Raw genomic sequence first — 26,847 nt, 5'->3', positions numbered from 1 at the left:
ACTCCATTATCTCTGCATTAGGTAACATTCTTCTCCTTATTTATAGTTTGGCATCATTCACTCAAAACTCAACAATCATCAGGTAATATTCTTCTCCTTTTTTGTATTTTGGCATCATGCACTCAAAACTCAACTATCTCTACATCATGTTCCTCGATATGCGCTTCTATGTTACTTGATACCCGACCGACATGGTTTTCATTTCTGTTTTCATATCTTGCATGTTTGGTTGGACTTTGAGTTTGTTTCATTTCAATTTCATATTTTTGTTATTTGGGACCATCTAGAGTTTAGGGTTGAGTTGGATAATGCATGAAGGTGGAAAATCAAATCGAATGCTCGACAATCGACTATCTAGTCACTTATAATGTAGTGAGTAAGGGACACCATATAGCATGTATCGGGAATCGAGAAATCAAGTACCTCGTATTTTGCATCGAGAAACATGCATCGTGTATCGAGTATTGAACAGAATTCTTATTTATCCCTATTTTTTGTTATTTTGTACAGGCAAGACAATTCAAGATTCCTCCCCATGATCGTTTCCCAGGCCAAACGACTAGCCTATCCTCTCACATTGGGACGACTAACAAGATAGTGAAAGAGAAGCTTACTCCCACTATGCTTGCCCTCTTCAAGAAGACGATATTTGGGCGATTTATAGACATGGACATTATCTTCAATAGTCCATTGGTCCATTACATTCTATTGAGGGAGGTTGAAAACCATAGGAAGGATGCAATGACATTCGATTTGAATGGTACAGTTGTAACATTCACCAAAGAAGACTTCCTATTGGGGAACGGGATTATGTCAGTCACCTAATCCAGTAGTTGTGAGGAGGGCTGAAGGAACTGGATCACAATGTAATAGGTACTTAATGAATGATTTTTCAGGGACATTCATATTGGTACCTTAGAGACAGTGTACAAGGAGATGGAGTTTGAGAATGATATGGATGTTCTAAAGATGACATTGGTCTATTACACGAAATTGGCTATGATGGGAAGGGAGAAGGCAAGGGCCAATGTCGACAAGATCTTATTAATTGATGTGAAGGATTTAGATTACTTAAACTCCATGGATTGGGAAAATGTGTTATGGGAGAGGACGTTACTTGGACTACAAAGAGGATTGAGTGACAAGTCCAAGAACTATGAAAAAAGGTCCAAGATCGATAAGAACTACATTGTCAAGTACAACCTACCTAGGTTTTCTCATGCTTTTCAGGTAATATCCATTCATTGGCCATAGAAGATCTATTAATTGTAGTGTCAATGTCACTTACTACTTATGCTTGTCTTATAATCATTTATGAATTATGGGAAGTGTGGGCATACCAAATCACTACAACGGTTGTCGGAAAAGTTACAACCCGACTAAATGGACATGTTGTACCTCAATTTTTGAGGTGAGAGTGTACGTACTTACTGTCAACCAAAATAATAGTGCGAGGCGTGTTTGAGTCCATCAAGGTTAGTGTATTACATCATAATTTACTTGGATTTAAGGTGAATGTCACATATAACTAATAAATTGTTTGTTGTTTTTTATAGACAAGGATCACATGTTGGTTTTATGTCCTAAAACTCGCAGTTTGTAAAAATTAAACATATTCTATTATCAATAAAAAATGTTATTCAACAATTTTTCAATAAATATATTGAATCTATTAAATGCATTCATAGATACTAAATCCAATAAACTAATATCCATGACTATTACATGAATACTTGAACTTTATGTAGAGACATAAAAATGGATCAAGTTCGAGTAAATAGCCAAAACGGTTTATAGTACATGATTAAGGTTGGGTACCTTATTCTGGTAATACTATTGGATGCGGCCTATTCTATAGCTGTTACAAGTTGTTGTAAAGATACTACAAACGAAGTGATCCATATTTGTTTATGTATTGACATGGGGAGTAGAGGCGTCCTATGTAATGAATTTGTATAAGATCGGACCAAGAAATAAGTCACTCTTACTTTATAACGTTGTTAACTATTTAAGACTGACTATTTCACTTATATGATCTAGGTAACTCGATCTTACTCCTAAGCTAACTATGAACTCCTGTTTATTCGAGATTATCCTTAGATTTGCATAGGTGAAGGTTGGCTCAAAAGCGCCGGCTCAATAAGCCTCCCATTTCAGGGGTAAGACAGGGTAGATAGCTGGGGACATAGGGTGCAAGACGAAATTCACACCTATCTGATTTAGAGATAGGAGAAAGGTTATTCTCTTAAGTACTGAATCTAGGTCTTGAATAAGGGGCCCAAGGGATCCGGTTAATGATTGGATCATAAACCAATTGTTCATTAGAGGATCTGTTGGAACTTAATGAACAAGACATAATATCGAGGGTAAAACAACACATTGACCCAGTCGATATTACAAACAGCCTGTGAAGGGTCGACTTACTAGTTATGGTTATATCATGTGGACACAAATATATCTACAGTAAAGAGAGTGCAACTATCGAGCTATAGTGGTGTGACTCGATACTTAATGAATATTGATTAATTCGATCTAAAGAGTTAAGCCAATTGGGGTCCATAAGATCCCTCTACTAGCTCGTAAAAAATGAACACCTTGAATTATTAAATTGAGTGAATTTGGAATGATATCAATTTGAATTGTTCAAATTATATTTCAATTTGAAAATATTCAAATTGAAATTAGGGTTTTGAGTTTGAATTAGTTCAAATTCAAATTAGGGTTTGCATAATTATAATTAACGTTTGATTTGTTGAAATTAAACGAATTAAATTGGAAAGTGTATAATATTTAAATGTTGATTTAAATATTAATTACATGAATAAGATTCATATTGAAAAATAGGTATTTGATTAATTTAATATTTGATATTAAATCTATTTAATTAATTAAAAATCAAATTTAGTTTTTTCAATTTTAGAAGTTGAAATTAACTTTTTGATTTTAGAATTAATTATGAACTAATTAAAAATCAGAAAAATAGAGAAAATTGGAAAAATTGGAGTAAGTGGGGTTTTCCCACTTTTCTCCTAGCATGAGGTGTTCCTTATGCTTAATCCCACCTAATTCCACTAATAGCTTGAAGTAACTATTGGCCAAAGCTTTTGCTGAAGGAGTCTGCATGCTGAAGAGTGATAAAACACTTCCAATTTTACTGAGACAATAATGAATTGACTGAGATTTTGGATGCTGAAAGTCAGTTTTTGTACTTCATCTTCTTCTTTCTTCAAACCCACAAAGCACTCATCAAATTCACTCAAAATCTGAGTTCCACCACTCAAATTTAAGACTGAGAATAGTATAGAAGACCTCTTGGTGGTTCACGAATTGATTTGGAGCTGAATTAGAGTGAAGAGCAACTTGGATTTGAAGATTTTATCACAAAAGGTATGTAACTTGAAACCCACTTGAATATGCATATTTTAGAACTCAAATTAAATGTAATTATAGTGCTTATTGATTTTGTTTGCTTCTGTTGCATGCTTGTGTATTCCTTCATCACACCCACACCATTGATCATGTCTGATAAGGAGAGGCGGTATAGGGACACTAGGGTCGATGAACAACCCGTATACGAGCGCATTGATGTCAATACGACCTCTTCAGAGACACATAGATTACACCATAATGAGGATGAAGTGACTACGAGAGTCACGAGCATCGGGCCCACGAGTCAAAACTTGATGAGCATCAATCTCATGAGCTCCCTATCGACAAGCGCGAGATCACCCTCTTCATAACAAGTCTCACAAGCTCCCTACTGACGAGCATGTGCCCCCAACTGAAAAGTGAGGGTTGCCACGGTTGAATATAGCCCATTCTGAGCCCATGAGGGGTGTGTTCGTCACATAGGTCAAAGAGTGGCTATGATGGAACATAAACTGGATGATGTACAGTTAGACTTGAAAGATGTGAAGTTTGACTTGAGCGTCCTTCAGGCCGACATTTAAACAATCACCAACCTATTGCGATCATTGTATCGGGTACATAATATCATCTTAAACTTATTCTAATGTAAATCTATATCATGTCGTGTTTGACCTAACATACTTCGTAAATTATATAGGGTTACGCGTGGAGTCCACCGAGACTATTGACCTCATTCCTTCACATTCCACCGAGTCCCGTGACCCAACCCCTTCATCAGCCACCAAGTTCCAGGACCCCATTCCTTCACCTTCCACCGAGTTCCAAGACCCCATTCCTTCACCCACCACCGAACCAGTAACCCCATTTCTCCACCTTCCACTGAGTCATTTGACCCTATTCCTCTACATTCCACTGAGTCATATGACCCCATTCCTTCACCTTTAATAGAGCCTATGAACTATAAAAAGGAACAGAGACAGACAAGTAGGAAGAGGGAGCCAACACAACCGTACACCTCTCTAGTTGACAGGGTAAGGGTGACAAGAAAAAAAAGTAGAAATACATTCAACTCAATGAAAGTCTGATTGACATTGTCCCCTATGGCCCGACATACGCTATTCCAGAGGACTTAACAAATGAGTTCATAGTCTAGTTGAATAGTGTGGATATGGGTCCTCACTGGCTAGAGAATAAAGTTCTATTTAGGATGAATTGCATAATGAAAGAGTTGTTTCGGGAGCTAACACGTGACAGTAATTGGGTTGAGAACGATGTAAGTTAACATCCCTTATTACATTTATAAGCTTGTTAATTACTATTCCCATTCTTTGACTTAACTTGCAAATTACAGGTTCTCGATTCTTTATTCATGTTTCTTCGATAGAAGTTTATTAGCCAACCGAAGATATGTGCTCATCAGTTCATGACATGGCCACATATTGATATGTATTATAGAGGGTTTAAATTTTAATGTACAAGTTTGCATTATTGATATACACTTGAACCTATTGTTATCTATTTTGCAGAGTCACTTGAACCTCCAAGGTCTAGATAGCTTGTTTCAGGCCATACGTGGGAGAACGATGGAAGAAGCTGCTAAAGTATAAGAGAAAGAGCACACGTATGTCGATTACGTGCTCGGACTAGCACTTGAACATCAGCCTGGATGGGCAAATGTCGATTACATCTATAGCCTAGTCAACTACAAGCAGCATTGGTTTATGCTAGTCATGGACATGAACATCGGACACATCCTTTTGTATGACTCACTGCACAAGTACATCACACCGAAGGATCTGCTAAAATTCCTAGTGCCCCTATGCTTTACTCTCCATTTACTGGCACAATTCTGCGGCCTATATGATGCAAAGCCCGACCTTGCACCCAATCCTTAAAAGTTGAGTTGTATCAATACAAGTGCACTACAAGGGAATACACTGGACTGTGGAATATTCAGTCTCAAGTACTTTGAGTACTTGGTGATCGGGTTGAGTATGGAGAGCTTACGACAGGATAAGATGCATGATTTTAGGTTGCAGTATGGTGCCGAGTTATAGGCAGCTTAATTTTTCTATGTAAATTTTGACATTATTTGTAAATCTATACCATCTATGTGAATTTTGACATTATTTGTAAATCTAACACAATATTTTGACATTACTTGTGAATCAAACAGAATTCAAACTGTATATAGTATGATGTCAAGTTGTGGGCAAATCATTTTTTTTTATTAAGGCTTTCCATGTAAATTTTGACACTATTTGTAAATCTATTTCATCTATGTAAATGTTGACATTATTTATAAATTTGAGACAATATTAGTATTGTCGAGTATCGTGTAACATGCACCGAGTATATAGTACATGTAAATCAACCATCTATATAGTTAATGTTTATCGAGTATTGTCGAGTATCGTGTAACATGCACCGAGTATATAGTACATGTAAATCAACCATCTATATAGTTAATATTTATCGAGTATTGTCGAGTATCGTATAACATGCACCAAGTATATAGTACATGTAAATCAACCATCCATATAGTTAATGTTTATCGAGTATTGTCGAGTATCGTGTAACATGCACCAAGTATATAGTACATATAAATCAACCATCTATATAGTTAATGTCTATCGAGTATTGTTGAGTATTGTGTAACGAGTATCAAGTAACGAGTATTGTGTATCGAGTATTTATCAGAATGCCTTTACATTACAAAATGAAAAATCGCAGAGTTTGGAGGGTCCCCTATGAACAATCTATATAATATAGAATGAAGAATGAACAATCTATATTGGACATTTATTGGATCCCTTATGTTGTCCTTCTCTGTTTGTTGAGTTTGGACATGTCAAATAGTTCGTTGCACTTTTGTCTGTTATGTCCTGGTTGGCCAAATCGTCCACATTTCTTTAATGTGACATGTTCTCCAACAGACAGCATCCTGTTTACCCTTCATCTACTAACCTGTACCACTCTTTTCTGTGGGAGTATTTTTACCTCGATATACCCTAGTGGCTTTTTTCCATTCAAATACATGACAAAACGGGTTTATTGATTCCGCATATGCTCGTAATAGGGAATCAACACTATACAATCTGTTGCATAGAGTAAACGGATTGATATTGCACTCTCTAGCTGCAACAATAGCATGTGAACACGGAATCTCTACACACTAAAATTGCTTACAACTACATTCTCGAGTGTTAAGGCTGACTAACCATCTAATCCATTGTCCTTGACATGAAATCTATAACAATCGATTGGATTTATTCGGCATCGCCTAGCTTTGTCACACTCTAAACCCATTATTTCCTCTGTATACATTGAGTGTGTCGATGTACTATTAGACCACATTATTCGCCACTCATGAAACCAACCTTGAAGTAGACCTCTTATGTATTCTAGCAACAAAGTTATTGGTAATACTCTTGTTTCTTTGGTAATAGCATTGAACCATTCAGCACTATTACTGGTCATGTTATCATATCGATTCTAGGATTGGTAACACCGTGCCCACCGCTGAATACCAGCATCCTCTAAATATCTAGCTAGGGAACCATTCTTTTAGTTCACTATTTAGACCCAATGACGCTTGAACTCTGATTCTCGATACGCTCTACAAACATCAAGAAATAATTTTCTAATGCCCTCGTCTTTGAAGTATTTCTCCACGTTCCTTTTCAAATGGAAGGTACAAATTATGTGGTAAGAATTGGGGAATATAATATCAACGGCATTAGCTATACTTTTTCCACAGTCTGAGACGAATTCGAGGTTGTGGCATTCTCCAATTGCTATTTTAAGGTTCATCATGAACCACTTCAAGGCTCAATCATTCTCATTATCAACAATTGCATATGCTGGTGGGTACAATTAGTTATTACCGTCCATTGCAACATCAACTATCATTATTCCCTTATACTTACCCTTTAGATGAGTGTCATCTACAATGATCACGGGTCGATAACTCTTAAAACCTCTTAGACTCGCACCTAATGCCATGAACACGTATTTGAAATATTTTTATTCTCCAAGCTCAATCTCAAATACAGTTCCATGATTTTCTATCTTCAAAGCCTCACCATATGCTTGCAAGATGGCATATGATTCCTCTGGCATCCCCCTTGCAAGAGCAAAAGCAGTTTCTCACGGACGTCATGCCTTGTCATAACTAATATTGACATTTTGTTGATGTCGCATGTCCTCAATAATATGGTGCGTTTTGTCCCCCCGACCAACGTCGAACTTGTCCTTGATTAGGTGACCAATAACGAATGCATTGGCTTGCCTGTGGTTATGATTCAATACTTCAATCGAGCAATATGTGATTGGATGTGCATTTTGTGATCTTGAAAATATCACATCCGTCCATTTTAATTGTTTGAACGACCCACTTACAAGCCTGGTGTAAACACGAACACTATACAATCTTTTGTTCGATTTTTTAACCCGCGGCTCAAATTTGTTCTTAATGGCCAACATTGCTAACCTCATATTCACATCACTCTTTCTGAATAAAATTTGACCTTCTTCAACTGTATCCACCAATCCTATAGACGACTATGGTTATATAATGAAGTCCCCCATTCTGGCGTAAATATTAGATGGTACATTGGTCGGATTTTGGCCAGGCACACTCCCAACAAAATGGCCAAAATCATTTGACAGAATCGAAGTTGGTTTTCTTCATTCACGATAGAATGTCCATCCTCTAAAAAAACCTGGGTTGGTTATTCTTCATTCACAACAGAATGATTACTCCCTAAAACAACCAAGGTCGTCTATTCTTCATTCCTAACCTTTTCCTTTTCTATCGTCGCATTCTCATTTACACATGTCCCAACATCTTCTATTATCACATTCAGATGCAATACACTCACTATATTAACATCAATGTTGTCATTTTCTAGTGAGACACCCGATGGACAAACATTATGCTCATTTACATCACCTCCACACATGGATTGGTCTGATCTCTCTGGGTAATCAAATGTTGCCCCGTGATAAATTTCTTCTATTTTCTCAAGACTTACAAATACCTGCAGTCTAATACGGTTATACTCTGAGAGGAGAAATTTAACATCATCATCGTTCATTAAGCATACTAGATAAGAATCAATATCCATCTTATATTTCAGCCTCATTATAATCTTGAACTCTGTTGAACTAACTTGTATGATATCATATACAAGATTTACCAGCTCATTGTACGTCAATGCGCTTGGAACTAGCAAACCCTTCAAACGGCCTCCAGTATAGCATTCTTTTTTGTTGTCCCATATACCACCATAACATAAAAATATATACTTATTCATCCTTCAAGAAAAACAATATAGAAAGTGAGTAGTTAGGAAAATAGGTAACTATTAAATACTCGTTATACTTGCTACTCACTACTCGATTCTCGTCACTCGATACTCGGCATTCTCAACTTGATGCTTATTGTTTCATAGCTCTCTCCCCTCATCCTTGCTCCACTGGGAGCTACTTGCATGTATTAGTGCACACTCACAAACTCACACTTATTCGTTCTCTTTGCTAGGTTTGTATGTCTCTACTTGCATGTATCAGTGCACACTCACAAACTCACACTCACTCGTTCTCTTTGCTACGTTTTTATGTCTCGCACATCGTTGGAAAATTAAAAAAAAAATGAGCAGGAAAAAGCACATTTACTTACTTGAGGTGCGAGACAATATAGTGACATGATCTCAATGTATTTATAACTTGATCCCCGTCAAGAAAAATAGGTTTTGTGAAGTGAGTTTTTTGAAGGAAAAGTGATCTTGATTTTCTCTTTTGTGTTTAGTTCTGTTTGTTCATAGTTAATAAAAAAAATATATTTCATATTTCAAGAAATTGATTTGAAAGAATCATGTATATTGTTAGAAAATTCTCCAATTTGTGTATGTTCATACATGAGCATTAATTATAGAGCAGGTTCTAATGACACGGACAATTCAAAATAATCGAGTATAAAGTAATCGAGCATCGAGTATGACGTGGATATAATCGAGTATACACGTGTCGATTGCAGCCGTATTGAGTGACCATGAAGCTAGGTATCGAATGACCGTACATCAAGGAACATGTGACGAGCCATCGGGTAGTGACGAGCCATCAAGGATCGAGTAAATTCATATTGGCAAGCACGAGGGGTACATCTCAGGGGCGAATCGGTAAAATCACATACTTATAACGTAAGGAGAAGGCCACTTTCCATTTCTTTCTCTATAGTGACAATTTTTCATTTGGGACTCCCAAATGAGGCCATCCTTTTTAAACTCTTCCTCGTCTCCAAAATCTTGGTAAAAACTTTTGTAATTTTCAATCCTCTCCATAAATACCAAGCCTCCATTATTGCTCTCTCCAAACTTCAGTTTTCTTCTTTTCATCTTCTTCTTGAGAGATAATGTATCGTGAGGATTGACTTGTTGAGTGCCACAATTTGTAAACTTACTCTTTGAGAGAATTTTTCTCATCTTGTTCTTCATTTCCATACTTTTATAAGGGTTGCTCTTGATCCCGAAAAAAGAGTTGTTGTAACGGTTTGATCCTCAACTGTGGAAAGGATTGGGGTGCCTGAAAAATGAACATTGTAGCGGTTTGACTCTAAGCTGTGGAAAGAGTCAAGTTTTAATGAAGTACCTAAGAGGATCTTGGGAACTGGATGTAGGTCGGTTGTGTCGAACCACTATAAAATTTATGGTATTAATTTCTCTATCCCTCTCCTACTTTAATTTTGTAATTGATTTATTGTTATATTTCATTGCATGAAATTAATTACAATATTTGTTCCTTAAGTTAATTGCTTAATATTTATTTAGGTTGGTTGAATTTATCTTTACATATCTCATATCAATCTTTTTATTAAAATTAAATTAGATGTTCAAAAGTGTTATTTTTAATTACTTAGCTATTTTGGGTTGAATTTGTTTGCATGATTTTATTGGTTAAATTACTTGTTACCAAAAAAAAAAAATTGTTAATTTGTTTTGTTAGGCCTACTTAAAAAAGTTTTCATTAGTTGAAATTAACTCTATTCACCTATCTAGGATTGTCATACTGATCCTACAAGATCCACATGGAGACAAGAGGGCATTTTACTTGTATATGTCTATACACTTGTGTTAACATAAACGTCATTTAGTAGGACAAGAAAAGATTTAAGCTCAAATGTACATAATCTATTAGCCAGAGAGTTAAATTTTATACATGATAGAATAATTATTTTTTAATTTTTCGAATATACACCTTTTATTTTATAGTATGTTATTTTTAGTATCTCTAGTAGTGGTAAATAATTTAAGGTCAATGAAAATGATCAAAAGTTTTGACAATTTGAACCAAAAAGAATTATTTTAACTTTAAGGTCAAAGTATAAAATTTAAAAATTTTGGAGATCCAAATGCAATTAACCCAGTATTTAAATGGATGCAATTAATAATTGATACACCACAAACTTCAAGGTGTAAATTAAAAATTTTCCATACTTTTTATTTTTTTTATTTTTTATTTTATTTTATTTTATTTTATATTTTATTTTATTTTATTTTATTTTATTTTTGTACAAGGGTAAAAATTGAATTTTGTAGGGTTTCTTTTGGCTGGCTGTTTCCATTTCCGTTATTCTTAGAACTTGGTATAATCCTCCATTTCGTGCAATTCGATCGATCTTCATCGTCCCCCTCGCCGGAGACGATCTCTGATCCAAAAAAGGCAACCATGCCGAAGAAAATGGGCGTAAACAGTAAAGCCGAGGCGGCGAGAGCGCGCAAGAGCGCCGTTGAGACCGAGCGCAAGGAGCGAGAGAATCAGGCGAAGGTGGATCAGTTCTGGCGAGAAGCTGAGGGTCCCAAGTCCCGCGCCGCCAAGAAGCGGGAGGATGAATCTGAGAAGCGTGCTGAGGCCGCCGCTCGCAAGGCGGAGGCACGTCGTTTGGCCGAACAGGAGGAGAAGGAATTGGAAAAAGCCATGAAGAAGCCTGACAAAAAGGCGAATAGGGTTTCGATTCCAGTCCCCAAGGTAACCGAACTTGAATTGAGGAAGCGCAGAGAGGAGGAGCAAGCTGAGCTACAGAGGAAGGCCGAGGAGGCTAAGAAAAAGCAGAGCCGGACGGCGGCCGAGGAGGAGTATGAGAGGATGGTGCTGGTTACCAATACTAATCGGGATGATTCTGTTATTGAAGCCAGGACGGTGGAAGACGCTATTGCTCAGATATCTGTTGCGGATAATTTGCCCGTGGATAGGCATCCAGAGCGACGGCTTAAGGCCTCTTTTAAGGTGCGACTGATTCTCGTTATTAGTTTTGGATGCATGAAAATGGATATCTGGAAATAATATGTTGAACGGAAGACTGGGTCATTGATGCTCATTCTAGGATCAACTTGTGATCGTATACATAAATTGAAGCTTTATTAGCCTTTTTAACTAGTATGTGTTTACATTCCTGGTCATATGAATGCAATGCATATGTTTTCTTGTTCTCATTTTTGTTAATAGTTGTAGATATGTTGCTAATTTTTAACGAGTTATATCGTAGTGATGAATTGGACAATGGAAACCTAACAGAACTGCCAGTAAATTTTGAAATATAGCTTCTTTGGGACTAGGCATTGTATCAGTTATCTCTATCACTTGCTATTATGTAAGTAATCACAAGTTTAGGCAACTTGGTACATGTTGTTGCTTCTCTTAGGATGTGTGCCTCTGTGGTGGGTGATGTGAGGAGTTGGATTGATTCTGTGAAGGGAATTGGCCTTTGCTCTTTTCTCTTGTGTAAATAGCTGGGTATTGGATTAGTGTCTAACCTTCACTTCCAAATCCCGCTCTTTTTCTTGCATTTCATTTCTTATATAATTTTGTCCATCTTCAGAATGTTTACTATAATGGTACCTGTTGTTCACATGTCTGGTTTAGCATCTCAATTTTTAACATAGTTACTTGTAGCTCTTTTGGAGATGCTGCTGTTGAATTATTTTATAAGTATTGGTTATTGCCTCCAACCAACAACCTATGAATAAAAACTGATTTCATGATTTCAATATTTTGGATAGACAGTCTTCCTGGTGCTAATTAATCTCTTATCATGTGGCAAGTACAGAATAGCCTTTCCTACACCTATGTTTTTGGATAAACAACCTTTCTAATGCTTTTCAAATTTTATGAAAGTTATTGAACGTTTCAATACAGTTTTCATTCATTTCCACTCTCCTTGTATTGAAGGCCCAATCATGTTTTTTTTTCCTATTTATTATTTTTTTTCCTTAAAAGAATTGTGTTAAGTTATTTGTTCTTGTTTTAGAAACATGCCCCCTTTATGTTCATATCATCTATTGAACGTCGTTGTTGATCTTTGTTTTTTTTATGGGAAGAAAGCCTTGTCTCTCCTCACTCCTGAGAAGTCCATTGATCAGATGAACTATTTTTGTATAGAGGTCGAGGAACGACTAATGAGTTGACTTAAGTCAGAAAATTGAGGAGGTAGTTAGTTCTCAAAATTGAGAATGCAAACTCTGGAAACCTGAAACTCAGGATTTTTTTTCCTCTAGATCTGCTGCCTACCAACTCAATGCTGCCAGTGGAAACCCCCCTTAATAATAATTGTAAAGGATCAAGATGATTCAGTAGAGTAAGTGTTAGGAATATTATTAAGATATAGGAGCATATTAGGCACCAGCTAAGGAATTTGTTAGCGGGAGATGGTTATAATAATATAATTGGGGTGAGACAGTTGGGAGGGGATGAAGAAAAGGAGTTATTTAGTTATTTAAAGCTTGAACTTGCTCAAGAGGAGGTGGTTTTTAAGTTCCTGAGTTTACCTGGGATGTATTTCTTTGTTCTTCAAGTTTCCGTTACGATTCCTATTTCAATTTTTTGGTCCTTATGAAATTGGTGTTGGAGTTTTTGGATCTTGGAAATGGACTTGGAAGATAGAACGGTTTTGTTGGAATTGTATGATATATTGAAGGAAGTAGTGAGTCAAGTGACTTCAATAAAGGTGAAGTCATGTGAGGAGATAAAAATGAAAGAGAAAGATGAGTGAAAGGAGAGGCAGATTAGGCAAGAAAGTATATCTACATTCGGTTGCTGTACCGAGACAATGAGTACACAGCCTGATGGAGTGCTCTACGTGCACATATTTTTGTAACCAGTCCTCCTTTTCTTATTAAACACTAATTAGGGGTGTCTTTTGTAAACCTTTCATATTTGGTTAATGTGCTTTCTTTGATTTTGTTAATGTCCTATAAAAAAGAATTTTCCATGCTGAAAGTTTCTTTTTTCCTTCTCTCGCTCTGATGATTAGGCTTTTGAAGAAGCTGAGCTCCCCAGGCTGAAGGAAGAGAAACCTGGTCTTACCCACAATCAGTATAAGGACATGATATGGAAGCTATGGAAGAAGTCTCCTGACAACCCTCTTAATCAGGTAGCTTAATGTAGAAACATTTTTAAAAAAAACGTTATTCTGGTTTTTCCCTCTTTCTTTAGACCGTGCCTGTTTCTTTATTTTGTTGTGACAGGTTGCAGCCGAGTGAGTGGATCCATTCCTTCAACATGGGTCAGGCGGGGTTTCCCTAGGTTTCTAAGCCTGTTTACTAAAGTTTGGTCAAAGTTTGTAATCTGACCAATGCTTCTTCAGTTAAGTTGTAACCTGGAATATTTTGTTTGCTACTAATGGTCGTCTGTCTGTTGCATATTATGGCACGGGACTCTCGTAAATGCATATAAATAGTTTCGGGTCCAGTGTTGTACAATAAGAATCAATATTATGACCTTGGTTTCTGTTATTTTCATTTAGGCCATGTACTCTCATTCGGTGCATATGCATTTAAAGTGAATGGAGTTCAAGGATGATGGATCCTCAAGGTCTTAAGAAATATTTCGATTTACTTAGTTTGAACAACCATTGGGGATTCAATAATGTAGCACATTGGTATAGAGGCTGCATTTTGGTAGTCATGAAGGAGGAAAAAGAGCTCGTTGCTCTATCGAAATTAGCATTGTGCTGCCATTGTCACAATTTAGATGTGATTTTTACATGTAGTTTTTCTCTTCCAAGGTGTACGTACTGTGCACTTATGTTTTCCCTCTGTTGCTAGAAGAAGTGTTTAATGCTCTTAGGTTATAGAAATGTTGATTTTTCTCCACCTATCAAGTGGCAAGGGCAGACGCAAGTGCTTCTTGTTGGGAAGTATTTATTTAAGTGCACTTTACCTGGCCATGTTAAGGTGGGGCCTTTTACCATTCATTTCCTCTTTCATGTATTGTCTTGTGAATGAAAAAAGAAGAAGAAGAAGAAGAAAGAGATAGAGCTTTAATTATGATGTTACTTAAACAGGTTTGTTCTATAGGTTGTACAAATGTGATAGAGCTTTAATGCCTTCTGTATATGCTGTTTCATGAAGGTGTTCATTGTGATTGTGTACTTCTCCTTTTTTGTTTTCTGTTTGTCTTCTTGTTGGCTCAGGGACGACGTGAATCTGGCTCACAAGTGAAGGACGTGTAAGTACTGAAAGTTGATTGATCCAAGGATATGCATGTCCTTCACTACTTTCTCTTTGGGTGGGAGCAACTTCAGGTACTTGCTCGATAACGAGTTGTGTGCATAACGACTAATCTCATAAAACAGCTATCTCACTTTTCAACGTTTGGTTGTCAAGTACGGTCATCAGATTTTAATATCATATGTAGCTAAATAAGCACTATGGCATTTGAACCTCTTGCTTCTAGTTGCTTCTAATTCCTAAGTATAGTTATTTTTATTCGTCTCAAGGATCATTAGGTCAAATCATGGTAGTTACTAATCTTTCGCTTTTTTATAGAACTTATATTTTCATCCCCTTTTTTTTTAACCTTTTCTTTGATTTTCTAGCTGGAGAAAGACATCACAAATTTATCGTTTACTTGTTAGATTAGAATTATTGGAAAGAAATGTCGTTGGTGAGAAATAAATGGTAGGTGGTGGAATTGTATAGAATAGTTTTGATTCCAAGTTGAAATAGAAAAATGAAAGGCTGTTGATTCATCTAATTTTTTGGACTTAATTCATTTTTTAGGGGGGTTTGAAAAAAAGGTAACAGGTTAAAGGAAAAAAAAAATAAAAATCATGTTTAGTCCCTAAGCTTTCCTAGAAGTAATGACTTGGTTCCTAAACTTTGGTTTATAACAATTTAATCTCTATACTTTAAATTTTGTAACAATTTAATCCATAAACTTTATTCTATAATAATTTAGTCTTTAATCTATGTACTTTAATATTTGTAATAATTTAGTCCCTATTATAGAAATTAATGATATGATTTCATGAGATTTCATGTATAAATAAATCATTAAATTGATTAGAGTCTCAATATTTTTGTAAAATATAAAGTCTACATCATAAAATAGTAAAAGTTGACATATGTGAAGGACTAAAGCCCCAAAGGCTCCTATATAATTGTGGAACTTTGATTTAATTTAACAAATAACTTTATAACTAATTTCATTGTATAACAGAGATATTATATGTTTAGCATTTCTAGTTATAGAAAAGTGAGTGTGATTGAGTATGACATATCAAACCAAATGACCTATATAGTACAGTGGAGATTAGTTAGGTTGAGAACGAGTAATCACATCAGTTTTAAGGATTCTCAAATTCTTTTCTCAAGTAATTAATGTTCTGATTATATGAATATTTGGTTGTACCAGATAAATTATAAACTACTAAATTATTTGTAAACATAGCTTAATTAGTATAAAGTTTTTACTATTGGCTTTAAAGTTATAAATTTGCTTCTCTTTTCACATATTTGTTAAGAAGAATTATAATTATTATTTTGTAACGTTGTATAATAGATACTGATAGATTTCTATTAGCATCTATCATTGATAGTTTTAAAATTTTGTTATATCTTTTAAATATTTTCGATAGTTTTTAGATATTTTTATCTTTTTTGTAATATAATTTTGTATTTAAAAATTTAGAATTCAAAATCTGGTTGTCAATATATGATTGTCATTTTCAATATTTGTATTGTTTTGATCCTGAAATTTGAAAACAAAATTTAGATTAACAACCAAATACACATTTGTTGAACTTGGTGAGTCTTAAAATTCATAAAAGGGGAGTAATTGTGTCCTTTGCTTCCCTCTTTTCCTCTTTAATCACCTTTCCCCAAATCAGATTGATAGCCTCACTTAAACCAAATCAAGAATCTTAAACCTAAATTTTGGATCTTCTAAATATTCAATATCCATGTCTATCAAACAAACCCACTACTCATAAATCAACATAAGCATAGTTCAATCTTTTTTAAAAGTAAAAAAAAAATTGCACAAATCACCCGTCAAGGGCGTAAACCAACGGCAATCTTGGACCTTTCGAGCGTGACGACAGCATCAGCAGCAGAGGAAAAGGGCAAATAATAATAGCAAAAGCTTCATTTCAGAGCTCTAGAATCCAGTTTCACCAAAACCATATAGACGATAGGATGGTCAAGAATGGAGAGAAGGAAATGTTGGAGCTCTACACTTCGACGCAATGAATGGAGGACTGGTGAGAGAGCTGGTGGTACAAATGGAAATTCTCCAGTCGGCGGCGCTGGTTTGCCAAGCTAAACTTACTGCCATAGGCATCACCACCGAGCATACAATAACAAATGAAAACCATTTCAAATTAAATGCAATCTCTGGTCCTAGGTCTCCGACGACCATAATGTTCATATTCTTTTTTCTTTTAGAGATGTGAATTGATACGTTTGTCATTTTCTAATTCAACCTCAACTAACAAAAGAGGCTTATTTCAAATTAAAACTTAGTGGAATTGTAACAAATCCCATAGTTTAGGGGTGATTTGTGCAATTTTTTCAAAGAAAATAAAGTATAGTTCAACTTAATCTCGAATTTCAACTTGCATAGTTTTGAGATCTGTGTACGAATGACCTTTTCATAACCTCCTTTGTGGTTAATGACTCGCTCCCAATAAATATATGAAATCTAACCTTCTGCTTACGTCATAATGCACTATCACATTTGGATGCTATCATAGTCCCAACATGATGACTATCTTTATTACAAAAAAAAAAAAAATCATTCAATATTCATGGTAAAACACAACTGTGAGAAAAATGGATGTATCCATTTTATAACGTTAAAGATAGTCATGTGTAGTCCTAACACAATAGCCATCTCTATCGTGACACCCAAAAACATAACAAATTGTGAGAAAAATGAGGGGAACACAACAGAAAAATGAAAATCACAATAAAGATGACGTGTTAGATTATAAACTGTGGTAGTCACGTAAGCAAAAGGTTATATTTCATATATTTATGGGAGTGGGTCATTAATCATAAAAGTGCATGTGAATAAGTCATATATACCAAAAAGACTCCATAATTTTACCATCAGAATATTTAATCCGTCGTAATTGTTGAACTAAAGAGAAAAATGTTAGAGCAAGTAACCAAGGTATACACATCATAAATGGAGGGCTACCCTATTGAAGAAGGGTCAACCAAAGTCTGATTGACATTCCAGCTACTTCAACAATCCACTTCACTGTTTGTTTAACCCTCAAAACTGTTTTAGCCACCACCATCACATTACTTCAACTAATCAACCATTATTAATTATTAAGTCCATAGCAACTCCTCAAAAACAGAGTGATGGTTTTTATACTCTGATCTCCGGCGCGGCTGACCTCAAAAAACAAGAAATGCTGTCACTCGTCAGAACAAAATCAGTGGCGACCAAAAAAAGAACGATCATCGTCGGCCTGAATGCTGCAAACTCCGGCAGAGAGATTCTGCTGAGAATGCTAGTAGTGGTGGCCAAAACCGGGGATAATGTGGTGGCGGTTCATGTTTCAGAGCCAAATGAGAATTTTGATCCAAATACTTTTCATATTCATGAGGATCTTTGCAAATCCAAACTGGTCAAAAATGGCAAATTTGATTTTGTTTAGTGGAAATTGAAGTGGGTTTGTTTTGTTTTTTTGATTGAATGATGATTTTGATGTTGATTTTGCAGGTGGATTTTCAAGTGAGGATTTGTGAAGGGGAATCCTACCTTTCTGAATTGACTCATCAAGTTCGACTCAATTTTGCGACGGTTCTTGTTCTTGGAACCACCACTTCCGGGTATGAAATATTTTAACTTTCTTTTCATGCTATATTAATTCCAACATTAAATTATAAAAGAAATACTCTGCAACTTTGTCTTTTGTTTCAAAAGTTGCAATATTACTATTTATTTTTCGTTAAGCGTTTTAAAACTACCTTTGAAATTAATTCCGAACGAAAATTTGGACTTGAAATGATATGACGGTGACTTAGAACAAAAGTGTTGAATCATCAAACCCTTCTATTTCTAGGTCATCACTATATCATTTTAAAGCTCAAATTTTATATGAAATTCTAAATGATTTCTACTCTGATAATTTTGAGATCAAAGATAATATTACAACTTTTGAAATGTACAAGTGTTTCTTAAACAAAATTTTTAGTTTTTTTTAATATATATAATTCAACCTAATATTTTAATTCATATGTTCATGACCTAAGTTCAACTAGTCAAAATATTAGTTACAAGAGTAACTAAACTAGTTAAGATAATAGTTGAATAAAGTAACTTTAAGCCACCACCCTTATATTTGAAATTGTAATATCAGACATGAACTTATACTCATTTACCACATCTACAAAAATAGAGGTATTAAGATCATTTGTCACTTGTCAATGATATTCTTCACTAAAAGTAGGGTTGTCAGAATTCTCTACGGAGACTTGTCGATTGGGACAAGGAATCCCCAGTTTGACAAGGATGAGGTCAAATCGGGGACCCCAAAGAAGTCCCCGTCCCCCACCCCGCCCGATTGGGTTTTTTTAAATATATATATATATATATATATATATATATATATATATATATAGTATTTAAGTTTTACATTTAGCTAGTTTTTAATTTAGTCCAATCGTTCAACTAAAATGTCCAAACCCAAACCAAATAGAATTTTTTTTAAAAAAAAAAAAAAGTCCCCATGTGGAAAATGGGGAACCCTCCCCCACCCCACCCCCATTGCCAACCCTAACTAAAAGCAACGATCTTGGCTTGTCGATGATGATGGACAAGATTTTTACATCTAGCTAAGCTAATTGCCTTGAATTTTTACAAACTTAAAATTAATAAAAGGATCTTAGATATTATTATAGATTGATAAATCATTAGTACTTTATTTTATTATATCTTACTTCATTTGTTTTATAGAGATTATTGCATGATTTATAATAGTAAATTAATTACAGATTTAAATCTTATTTAACCATAATAGTTCAAAATTTTACCAACATGAACATAGCTCAACAATAATTGACATATAATCTTTACTTTGAGATCGAAAGTTCAAATCTTCATACTCCACATTCGTTGTCTTAAACAAAGAAAGTTCAAATAAATTTCAAATAGTGATTTTTTCTTATGCTATTATTTTGTTAATTCTCCAACTTCATACTACTATGTTTTAATGTTTTCATGAACATGTCATAAAATTTAAAAGTTATAGGAAAAAAAAATATATATGTATTAGCATTTTAGTCCCTCACAGGAGTTGTAATTAGTTATGCAGTCCCAAAGATACAGTTGTTAAAACATGCTTGAAAGGGCTGCCCCCAACTTGTACCCTTCTAGTAATGGACAACAAAGGAAAGATCCAAATCCAAAAGAAGGGCACTTCTCAGGAAGGCTCCACAAGGCCAATCTTCAAAGCTCCTCCACCATCATCATCAACAAACACTCCCAACAACATCAATGAATCATCATCTTCTTCAACCCATCCTTCACCAGAGCCATTGACTGAATCATCTTCATCTTCTTCCTCATTACCATTACTACAACCAGAAGAATCTCATAGACCAGCCCATGTCAGCAAGGCAGTTCAAGTTCCCACATTCGTGTCGGAGAAGCTGTGCCGTGTTGATTTGAAGCATTCCATCAGGCTTTTCACACCCCAAGAGATTGCTTCTGCAACCAAGAACTTCAGTCCTGTGATGTTGATCGGAGAGGGGGTGTGCTTTAAAATGTATAGTGCAAAACTCGAAGATGGGCAGTTCGTGGCTGTGAAGGTCCAAACCAAACAGTTTTCGTCAGAAGATCTACTTCGAGAGATCGAAATGTTGGGTGGCTTGAAACATGAAAACATTGTTAAGATCGTAGGGTGTTGTAACCGTGAGGAGATCCGCGCAGTAGTGTACAATCATTGGTTGAAAGGAAATTTGATGCAGCATTTGAAGAAACTCAAATGGACTGATAGAGTGAAAGTTGCAATTGGGGTTGCGAAGGCATTGAGGTATCTTCATCATTCTTGCAGCCCTCCAATCATTCATCGAAACATAAACTCGTCCAATATTCTACTCTCTGATCAATGCCAACCACAAGTCAGTTCCCATTTCGCCTTAGTTTGTATATTTGCCCTCTGAGACATGTACTGTAACTTCTCACATTTTCAGTTATCAGACTTTGGGGAAGCAACGGTACTTCCAGCAGTTCAAGAGGACTCGACACAAGTTGACATTCGGAGGTTCGGTTACTTAGCTCCAGAGTACTTGATGTTTGGAAAAGTTGACGAGAAAGTCGATGTTTATTCCTATGGTGTCATGCTTTTGGAACTCATCACTGGGAAACATGCAGTTCAGACAGAGCCGACAAACCGTAGAAGCTTAGTTTTCTGGGTAAGAAAACAAACCGAACATTAGGGTACCTTTTAATCCAGTGTTTCCATATCTGCTCGATATTTATGATATTTTATCGTACCGATCCACAGGCAAGGTCCCTACTGGGCTGTAACTTAGCAGATCACTTAATTGATCCATATTTGAAGGAAGACTACAACCATGAAATGATGGAAATGATGATGATTGTCACCCGCCTCTGCCTCTTGCACTCGTCATCAAGACGACCAACAATGGAAACTGTAAATAATTTCTTTCCCTGCACTAAAATTTCAATCTGTCAGAGCTAACCTTGTGATAGAACACATTGCAGATAGTGAAGCTATTTGAAGAACCAGAGTACTTGAAGAAAATGCAGAGGGGAAGAGAGAATCTTCTTAGTGTGCTAACTCCCAAAGCTGAGAAGGGATTACGGAAAAATGAAGAATCAGTCCTGCAAGATACAACCAGAACAGACCAGAACTATGGATTTTCTGATAACTTAAATGTCACATAAGCAAATTATAAATACTAACATATGAATGGTAAACATTAATCCACTGTTAGAGATTACATTCAGTAAGATATAATTCTTTTCTCATCACTTGGCTTTGTAAATGTATCGAATAAGAATATTCAACAAAAGTTGTAATCTACAAAACTCATGCAAATTAACTGCTTGCCTAGTTTGACTGCCATGGCGTTTTTACTTCTACTCTCTACCTAGATTAGAATGAGCACATGTGAATGAATATTAGAGTAGAATTTGACAACATAACACAAGCAAACAATAAATTGTAGAGAGAGAGAGAGAAGAACAAAGTGGAACCTGGCTGATCTTCAAAAATAAATAATGATTAAAGAATATCGAACACTGTTTTTATTCGGGTACAATAATTCACACTAATTTACGAGCAACTTCCTTAAGGAAAAGGACTACTATAATTGCAATCTTCCTCAGTAATACATTTTCTTTTTCCTCTTTCTTTCTCTCACATTTTGTTCAAATTACAATGAAAGTATGCAGCAACAAAGAAGAAAGAGAGAAAAACATGGCTGAAATTTTACAGACCATTACAATTTGTAAACAGGTTAGCATCACAGCAGAATGTTCCTCTCCTTTCTCTTTCTACTGCATAATTAATTGTTACTTTGGAGCAACATTAAACCAGAGGAAGAAAGCAAAATACAAGAAGATGAAGGAAATGCCGATAAACGTGCTAAGAAAAATACTGGAGATGGGTGCAAATGGGATTTTTGCAAACCCAGAGCTCAATTGAAAGAATGTATTGTACATCATAACAGAAATTGTTTATGGAGAAGCTGTGCTTCTGCCAGCAGCCTTCCCACAAAGAAGAGCATTATCTGGAACATTGTACTCGTCCCTAAAGGACTTAACTGGTGTGTAAACTCTAAGATAAAATTGTTGCCCAAGGTATTGTCTTGCCCAGAACTCTGACCTTATGTTCCACATTCCAACATTGTCAAGTGACATATAAATGGCAGTCCATGACTTTGGGTATACCTACAAATGACCAGTAAAAGATTCATTACTTTACAGTTCGAATCAGATTTTATACTGAACTCAATGGATGTGATTCCAGTAATTTCAGAAATTTCTCACCAAGAAAGAGGAGATTATACCTGAGTGGTACACCGCGAAACTGCATCTCGGAGATTGTATTGTTCTCTGCTAGCAGGAGTCCAAACTCCTCCATCCATTCTGCAACAATAAATTAATGTTGAGTGATCGATTCGTTTATGAAATATTTAGCTTAAAATGCTAATAGTGAAGTTTACTCAGACAATACAACAAGATATTATCATGAATTAGCAACAATAAATAAAAACTTGACTATTCTTGTGACTTATATTGCTTAATTTAATAATTAAATGGTTCTTACCCAACAACCCAAAAGGAGTATCCATCAATATGCCAACTCTGTACGATGTTCTCGTGGTTCTGGAAAACAATCTCGATAAAAGCTCTATAATCAGCACCCATGACTGAGGTATCAAGGTACATTTTCTTGCCAGAAGGAAAATCTGGGATACTTCCAATGCGGAAAACTCCATCAATATTGAAATAATCTGCAAGCTTAAGAGGTGTGTCAGCAGGAATGAAAGACACACTGTTAACAGCATATCTCTGCTTGCGATCGACAAGAGCTGCTGAACTCTCCAGCTTGATAGTCCTGGAAACATTAATTAGACCATAATGATACGAGCCCTGTGGATTCGGTCTCGGTCCACTCGCAGTGAGATTAGTCCTAAAGAAAAACAAAGCAAACATATAAGCAACATTATACTGAGGATCGATCTACCACAGCAGTCAGCATATTAATTCCGAACTGATGATATAATTGCAACAAGTAAAAGTGTCAAACAGTGATGGACAATACCTGATAGAACGAGCCTGGTTAATAGACCACTCGATTTCAGTTGGTCCACCAGGAATTGGACCAGCCACAGAAGTCGTGGAGTCGCTGTAATGAAGAACGGCAGTGGAGGTGAGGACCCGGGGAGCAAACCGTGTCGTAACAGCAATATAGAAATCACGAGATGGCTGATCCGCAGTGATGAGAACAGAATAAGATTGACCCACATGAACATCAAGGGATGAATAAGTATTTTGCATTGTATGAGTTCCTTCAACTTCAACAAGCTTCATCTCATGATCTTGAACTCTGAAATTGAGCGAATGCTGAAGCCCCACGTTCGTTATTCTAAACCTGTAAGTCTTACCTACAACAACAACGAAAACCCCATAAATTTCACTTCAAATTACCCCATTCCAATCCGGAAAATACAAAGAAAACCAGTTCAAAATCCAAAATCTCAAATTACCCTTTTCAACAGTGAACGTGGTAGCATTCGGACCACGGCCATTGATAACAATTCCATTAGGGAGAGGGAGTCTGTGACCACGATCCAAGATGGTCTTCAAGGTCTGATCAAAACAAACAACACAACCAACAAATATCATAAAATCATTCAGACTAGTGAAAAATGAATACAGTGGAAATTCGAATCGTTAGTTACCGTGTGATTGGCGGTGTACCAGTCGCCGATGAGGAGGGTGTAATCGGCGGCCGGCTCCGGGAAAGGGACCGGAATGAGGGGACGGCTGAGGACTCTTATACTTCCAAATCCACCGGCGGCTTTGTGGAATGCAAGAGAGGGAAAATAGAAGAAACTTCCGATCTGATCCTTCACCTGAATCCTGTAGGTGAAATTCTGGCCCGGCGGAATGGGGCATGTTGTTCCGTACACTCCGTCTTGGTACGAATTTTTCCTCTGTTGGACTCCATTCCTGCGTTGGATTCAAAAAAGAGCGGTTAATTATTTTATGGGCCAAATCTGTAGGCCCAAAATCAATGGGCCTGAGTCCAATTGTTTTTCTTTTCCTTATTTCTTTTTGTTTTTATCTTTTTAGTATTGATTTGATAACGTCACGACATCCATTTGGTTACGTTTTCCATAAGCAAAATTAATACAGCTTTTAAAGCGACTTTGGAGTTTTAAAGATAAAATTGCATCTTATTATTCTCTTATCACGTGTTGTTTGGGACATCGAAATTGCAATCTATTGCAAAAAATAATAATAAATAAATATCTAATTTTGTGGATGATTAATTTAATATAATACGAATGTAAATTAAATAATTAAATATAAAGAATATAAATTAAATAACTGAAGATTAGTTTGATAATTTTTTTATTTCTTATTTTTAAGATTAATAAACACTATTCACTTCTTTAACTTGTAATCTATTTTTCTAATAGTATTTTTTAAATTTTTGAAAACTAAAAAAAAAAAAATCAAATCTTGTTTTGGAAATTTGGAATTTGATTAAAAATTTGTTTTTAAAACTTAAAAACCACCACGGTATTAAAAGAATAATCAGAAATAAAAAAAATTAATATTTCTTTATTTTCTTTAGAAATTATTATTATGGTCTATATCAATTTTATTTTTGTGATCAAGAGATTTATGATTTAAATTTTCATATTTCTATCCTACTCTAAAATAAATAAATTAGAAAATAAAAAGCCTAATTCCCTCTTGTTTTAAGATTTGTTTTCCTTTACACACTTCAAAAAGAATACTTTTAAATTCTTCCCCCACATTTCAAAAAATAAAATACTTTACAAAACCAATTAATTCTCCAAAATAAAAATAATAAATTTAGATTAAGTGAGGAAAAAAGAGTCTTAAGCTTTCAAAATTTGATTCCTAAACATTTAAAGTTACAAAATTAATTTCAAATATGACCTAATAGCACAAAATTAAAAGTCTATAATTTCCATAAATTTTAGATTTATATCTAAATAGTTCACATAAATAAAAAATTTAAATTGGTTAACTCATTAAAAGTCAAAAAACCAACCTAACACCAGCTCAAAATTCATCAAAAAGGAGTGAACCAACAAGAACTCTTTAATCATTACAATGATGTGAACATTCCTTTCTTCATCACAAAACTATTCCATTCCAACCTTTAAGAAAGAGAGACTGAAATAAAGAAACAAAGAAAGAACAACAAACCATGACAGAAGAAATGGCTCCGGAAGACTATTATGAACATTGATGTAAAGATTATCATTCGTAACAGCGTAAATATCCGGACCTGGAAATTGCCCATTTATCAAAATCCCCTGCAAAACAAATCCCGTTCAATAAAATCACCACTCGACCACTCGACTCAAAAGCTTCCCTTATATTAAAAAGAACCGAACAAAAAATGAATCACGAACCCGTTGGCGAATGCCGAGAGGATAGATATCGCCGTAGGTCACATTCCAATCGAAGAATCTATAAGGGCTATCAGCAAATGCAAGGTTGACGAATAAACCCAAAACCAAAGCGACATTGAAAAGACCCCATAAGTTTGGTGATCTTTGTGCCATTTTTCAGCACTATTTTGGGGGGTTATGAGAAAATAAAATAAAAAAAATAAAAGAATGGGGGGGTTTTATTGAGGTAAAAAGAGAGATGGGGGAGTTGGGTTTTAATGAATTTCAGGTTTTGAAAAAAGTGAGTAACTGCTGAAGAAACGAAGTGGTGTATTTAAAGGAAGAAGAAGAAGAAGAAGAGGAATAATTTATATGCATATTTTAATTGGTATTGATAAAATTAAATTAAATAAATGGGGTTTGGTTTTTGAAAATATATAAAAATGGAAATGAGAAAGAGAGAGGAAGATTAGTATTGTGGCGTGGAGTAGCCGCGGTTATTACATTACAGCAAAGATTCAACTGTTTTCCACACCATCGCCAGATAGCATAAGAAGACTTATATTTGATTTATAAGTCATTTTCTATCCTTTTTGTTAATTGTTTATTAAAAAAAAAATTACCTTCTAAGACTTCCAGTTTTGAATAATAGTTGTGTTTTGATTCCTGAGTTTTAAATTTATTCTTTCTACTTTTAAGTGTCAAATAGATTCCTAACTTTATTTATTTATTTATTTATTTATTTATCTAAAAGTACATGAGTGTTTAGTAAGTTTTTCTTTTTAATTTTCACTGTTTTTTTTTATTTAGAAAATCTTGTAACTACTTTTTTTAATACAAGTAAGAGGTAAATATTTGAATTTCCGCTATAATTATTGTTGCTCACATTGACTCAATATGGTATATTGTAGAGGGTTGCCCAAAGCAAGGTTCAAAGTCTACAGGTAGGCTCAAGTCCAAAGGGTACCATAAAAGGAGCATATGGAAGTATGCATTCCGAAAGGAAAAGTCTCAATGCCTTAGGTTTGGGCCGACCAATTGAGTATGTATA

The 26,847-nt window shown here is 35.3% G+C and overlaps 4 protein-coding genes across 4 annotated transcripts; 3 read left to right on the top strand and 1 right to left on the bottom strand.

The window, feature by feature from the left end:
- The first annotated feature begins 395 nt into the window (after positions 1 to 395).
- LOC120077396 (uncharacterized) lies at positions 396 to 3,950 on the top strand. Its single transcript, XM_090313628.1, has 4 exons — positions 396 to 419; positions 511 to 812; positions 897 to 1,230; positions 3,897 to 3,950. Exons 1-4 carry the CDS (start codon positions 396 to 398, stop codon positions 3,948 to 3,950), a joined length of 714 nt encoding a protein of 237 aa, XP_090169754.1.
- A 6,988-nt stretch (positions 3,951 to 10,938) lies between these two features.
- On the top strand, positions 10,939 to 14,159 carry LOC120078753 (coiled-coil protein). Its single transcript, XM_039033061.2, has 3 exons — positions 10,939 to 11,655; positions 13,679 to 13,798; positions 13,893 to 14,159. The coding sequence occupies exons 1-3, from the start codon at positions 11,098 to 11,100 to the stop codon at positions 13,905 to 13,907; spliced, it is 693 nt and encodes a 230-aa protein (XP_038888989.1). The 5' UTR covers positions 10,939 to 11,097; the 3' UTR covers positions 13,908 to 14,159.
- Positions 14,160 to 14,613: 454 nt separating this feature from the next.
- Positions 14,614 to 21,660, top strand: LOC120078431 (protein kinase STUNTED-like). The gene is made up of 8 exons (XM_039032707.2): positions 14,614 to 14,874; positions 17,810 to 17,823; positions 18,069 to 18,289; positions 18,385 to 18,494; positions 19,979 to 20,786; positions 20,859 to 21,080; positions 21,173 to 21,322; positions 21,394 to 21,660. Exons 1-8 carry the CDS (start codon positions 14,762 to 14,764, stop codon positions 21,574 to 21,576), a joined length of 1,821 nt encoding a protein of 606 aa, XP_038888635.2. The 5' UTR covers positions 14,614 to 14,761; the 3' UTR covers positions 21,577 to 21,660.
- Positions 21,661 to 21,893: 233 nt separating this feature from the next.
- LOC120078430 (protein SKU5 SIMILAR 14-like) lies at positions 21,894 to 26,338 on the bottom strand. The gene is made up of 8 exons (XM_039032706.2): positions 25,818 to 26,338; positions 25,609 to 25,718; positions 24,102 to 24,372; positions 23,907 to 24,009; positions 23,462 to 23,804; positions 22,964 to 23,329; positions 22,704 to 22,782; positions 21,894 to 22,584 (listed from the first exon to the last, which is right to left on the bottom strand). Exons 1-8 carry the CDS (start codon positions 25,968 to 25,970, stop codon positions 22,372 to 22,374), a joined length of 1,638 nt encoding a protein of 545 aa, XP_038888634.1. The 5' UTR covers positions 25,971 to 26,338; the 3' UTR covers positions 21,894 to 22,371.
- Positions 26,339 to 26,847: the final 509 nt, after the last annotated feature.

Source organism: Benincasa hispida, chromosome 5 (assembly GCF_027475165.1).
Source record: "Benincasa hispida cultivar pf3 chromosome 5, pf3_genome.v1.1, whole genome shotgun sequence".
NCBI classification, from domain to species: domain Eukaryota; kingdom Viridiplantae; phylum Streptophyta; class Magnoliopsida; order Cucurbitales; family Cucurbitaceae; genus Benincasa; species Benincasa hispida.
The sequence above is the reverse complement of the archived record's forward strand: the minus strand, read 5'-3'. Positions and strand labels throughout refer to the sequence as shown.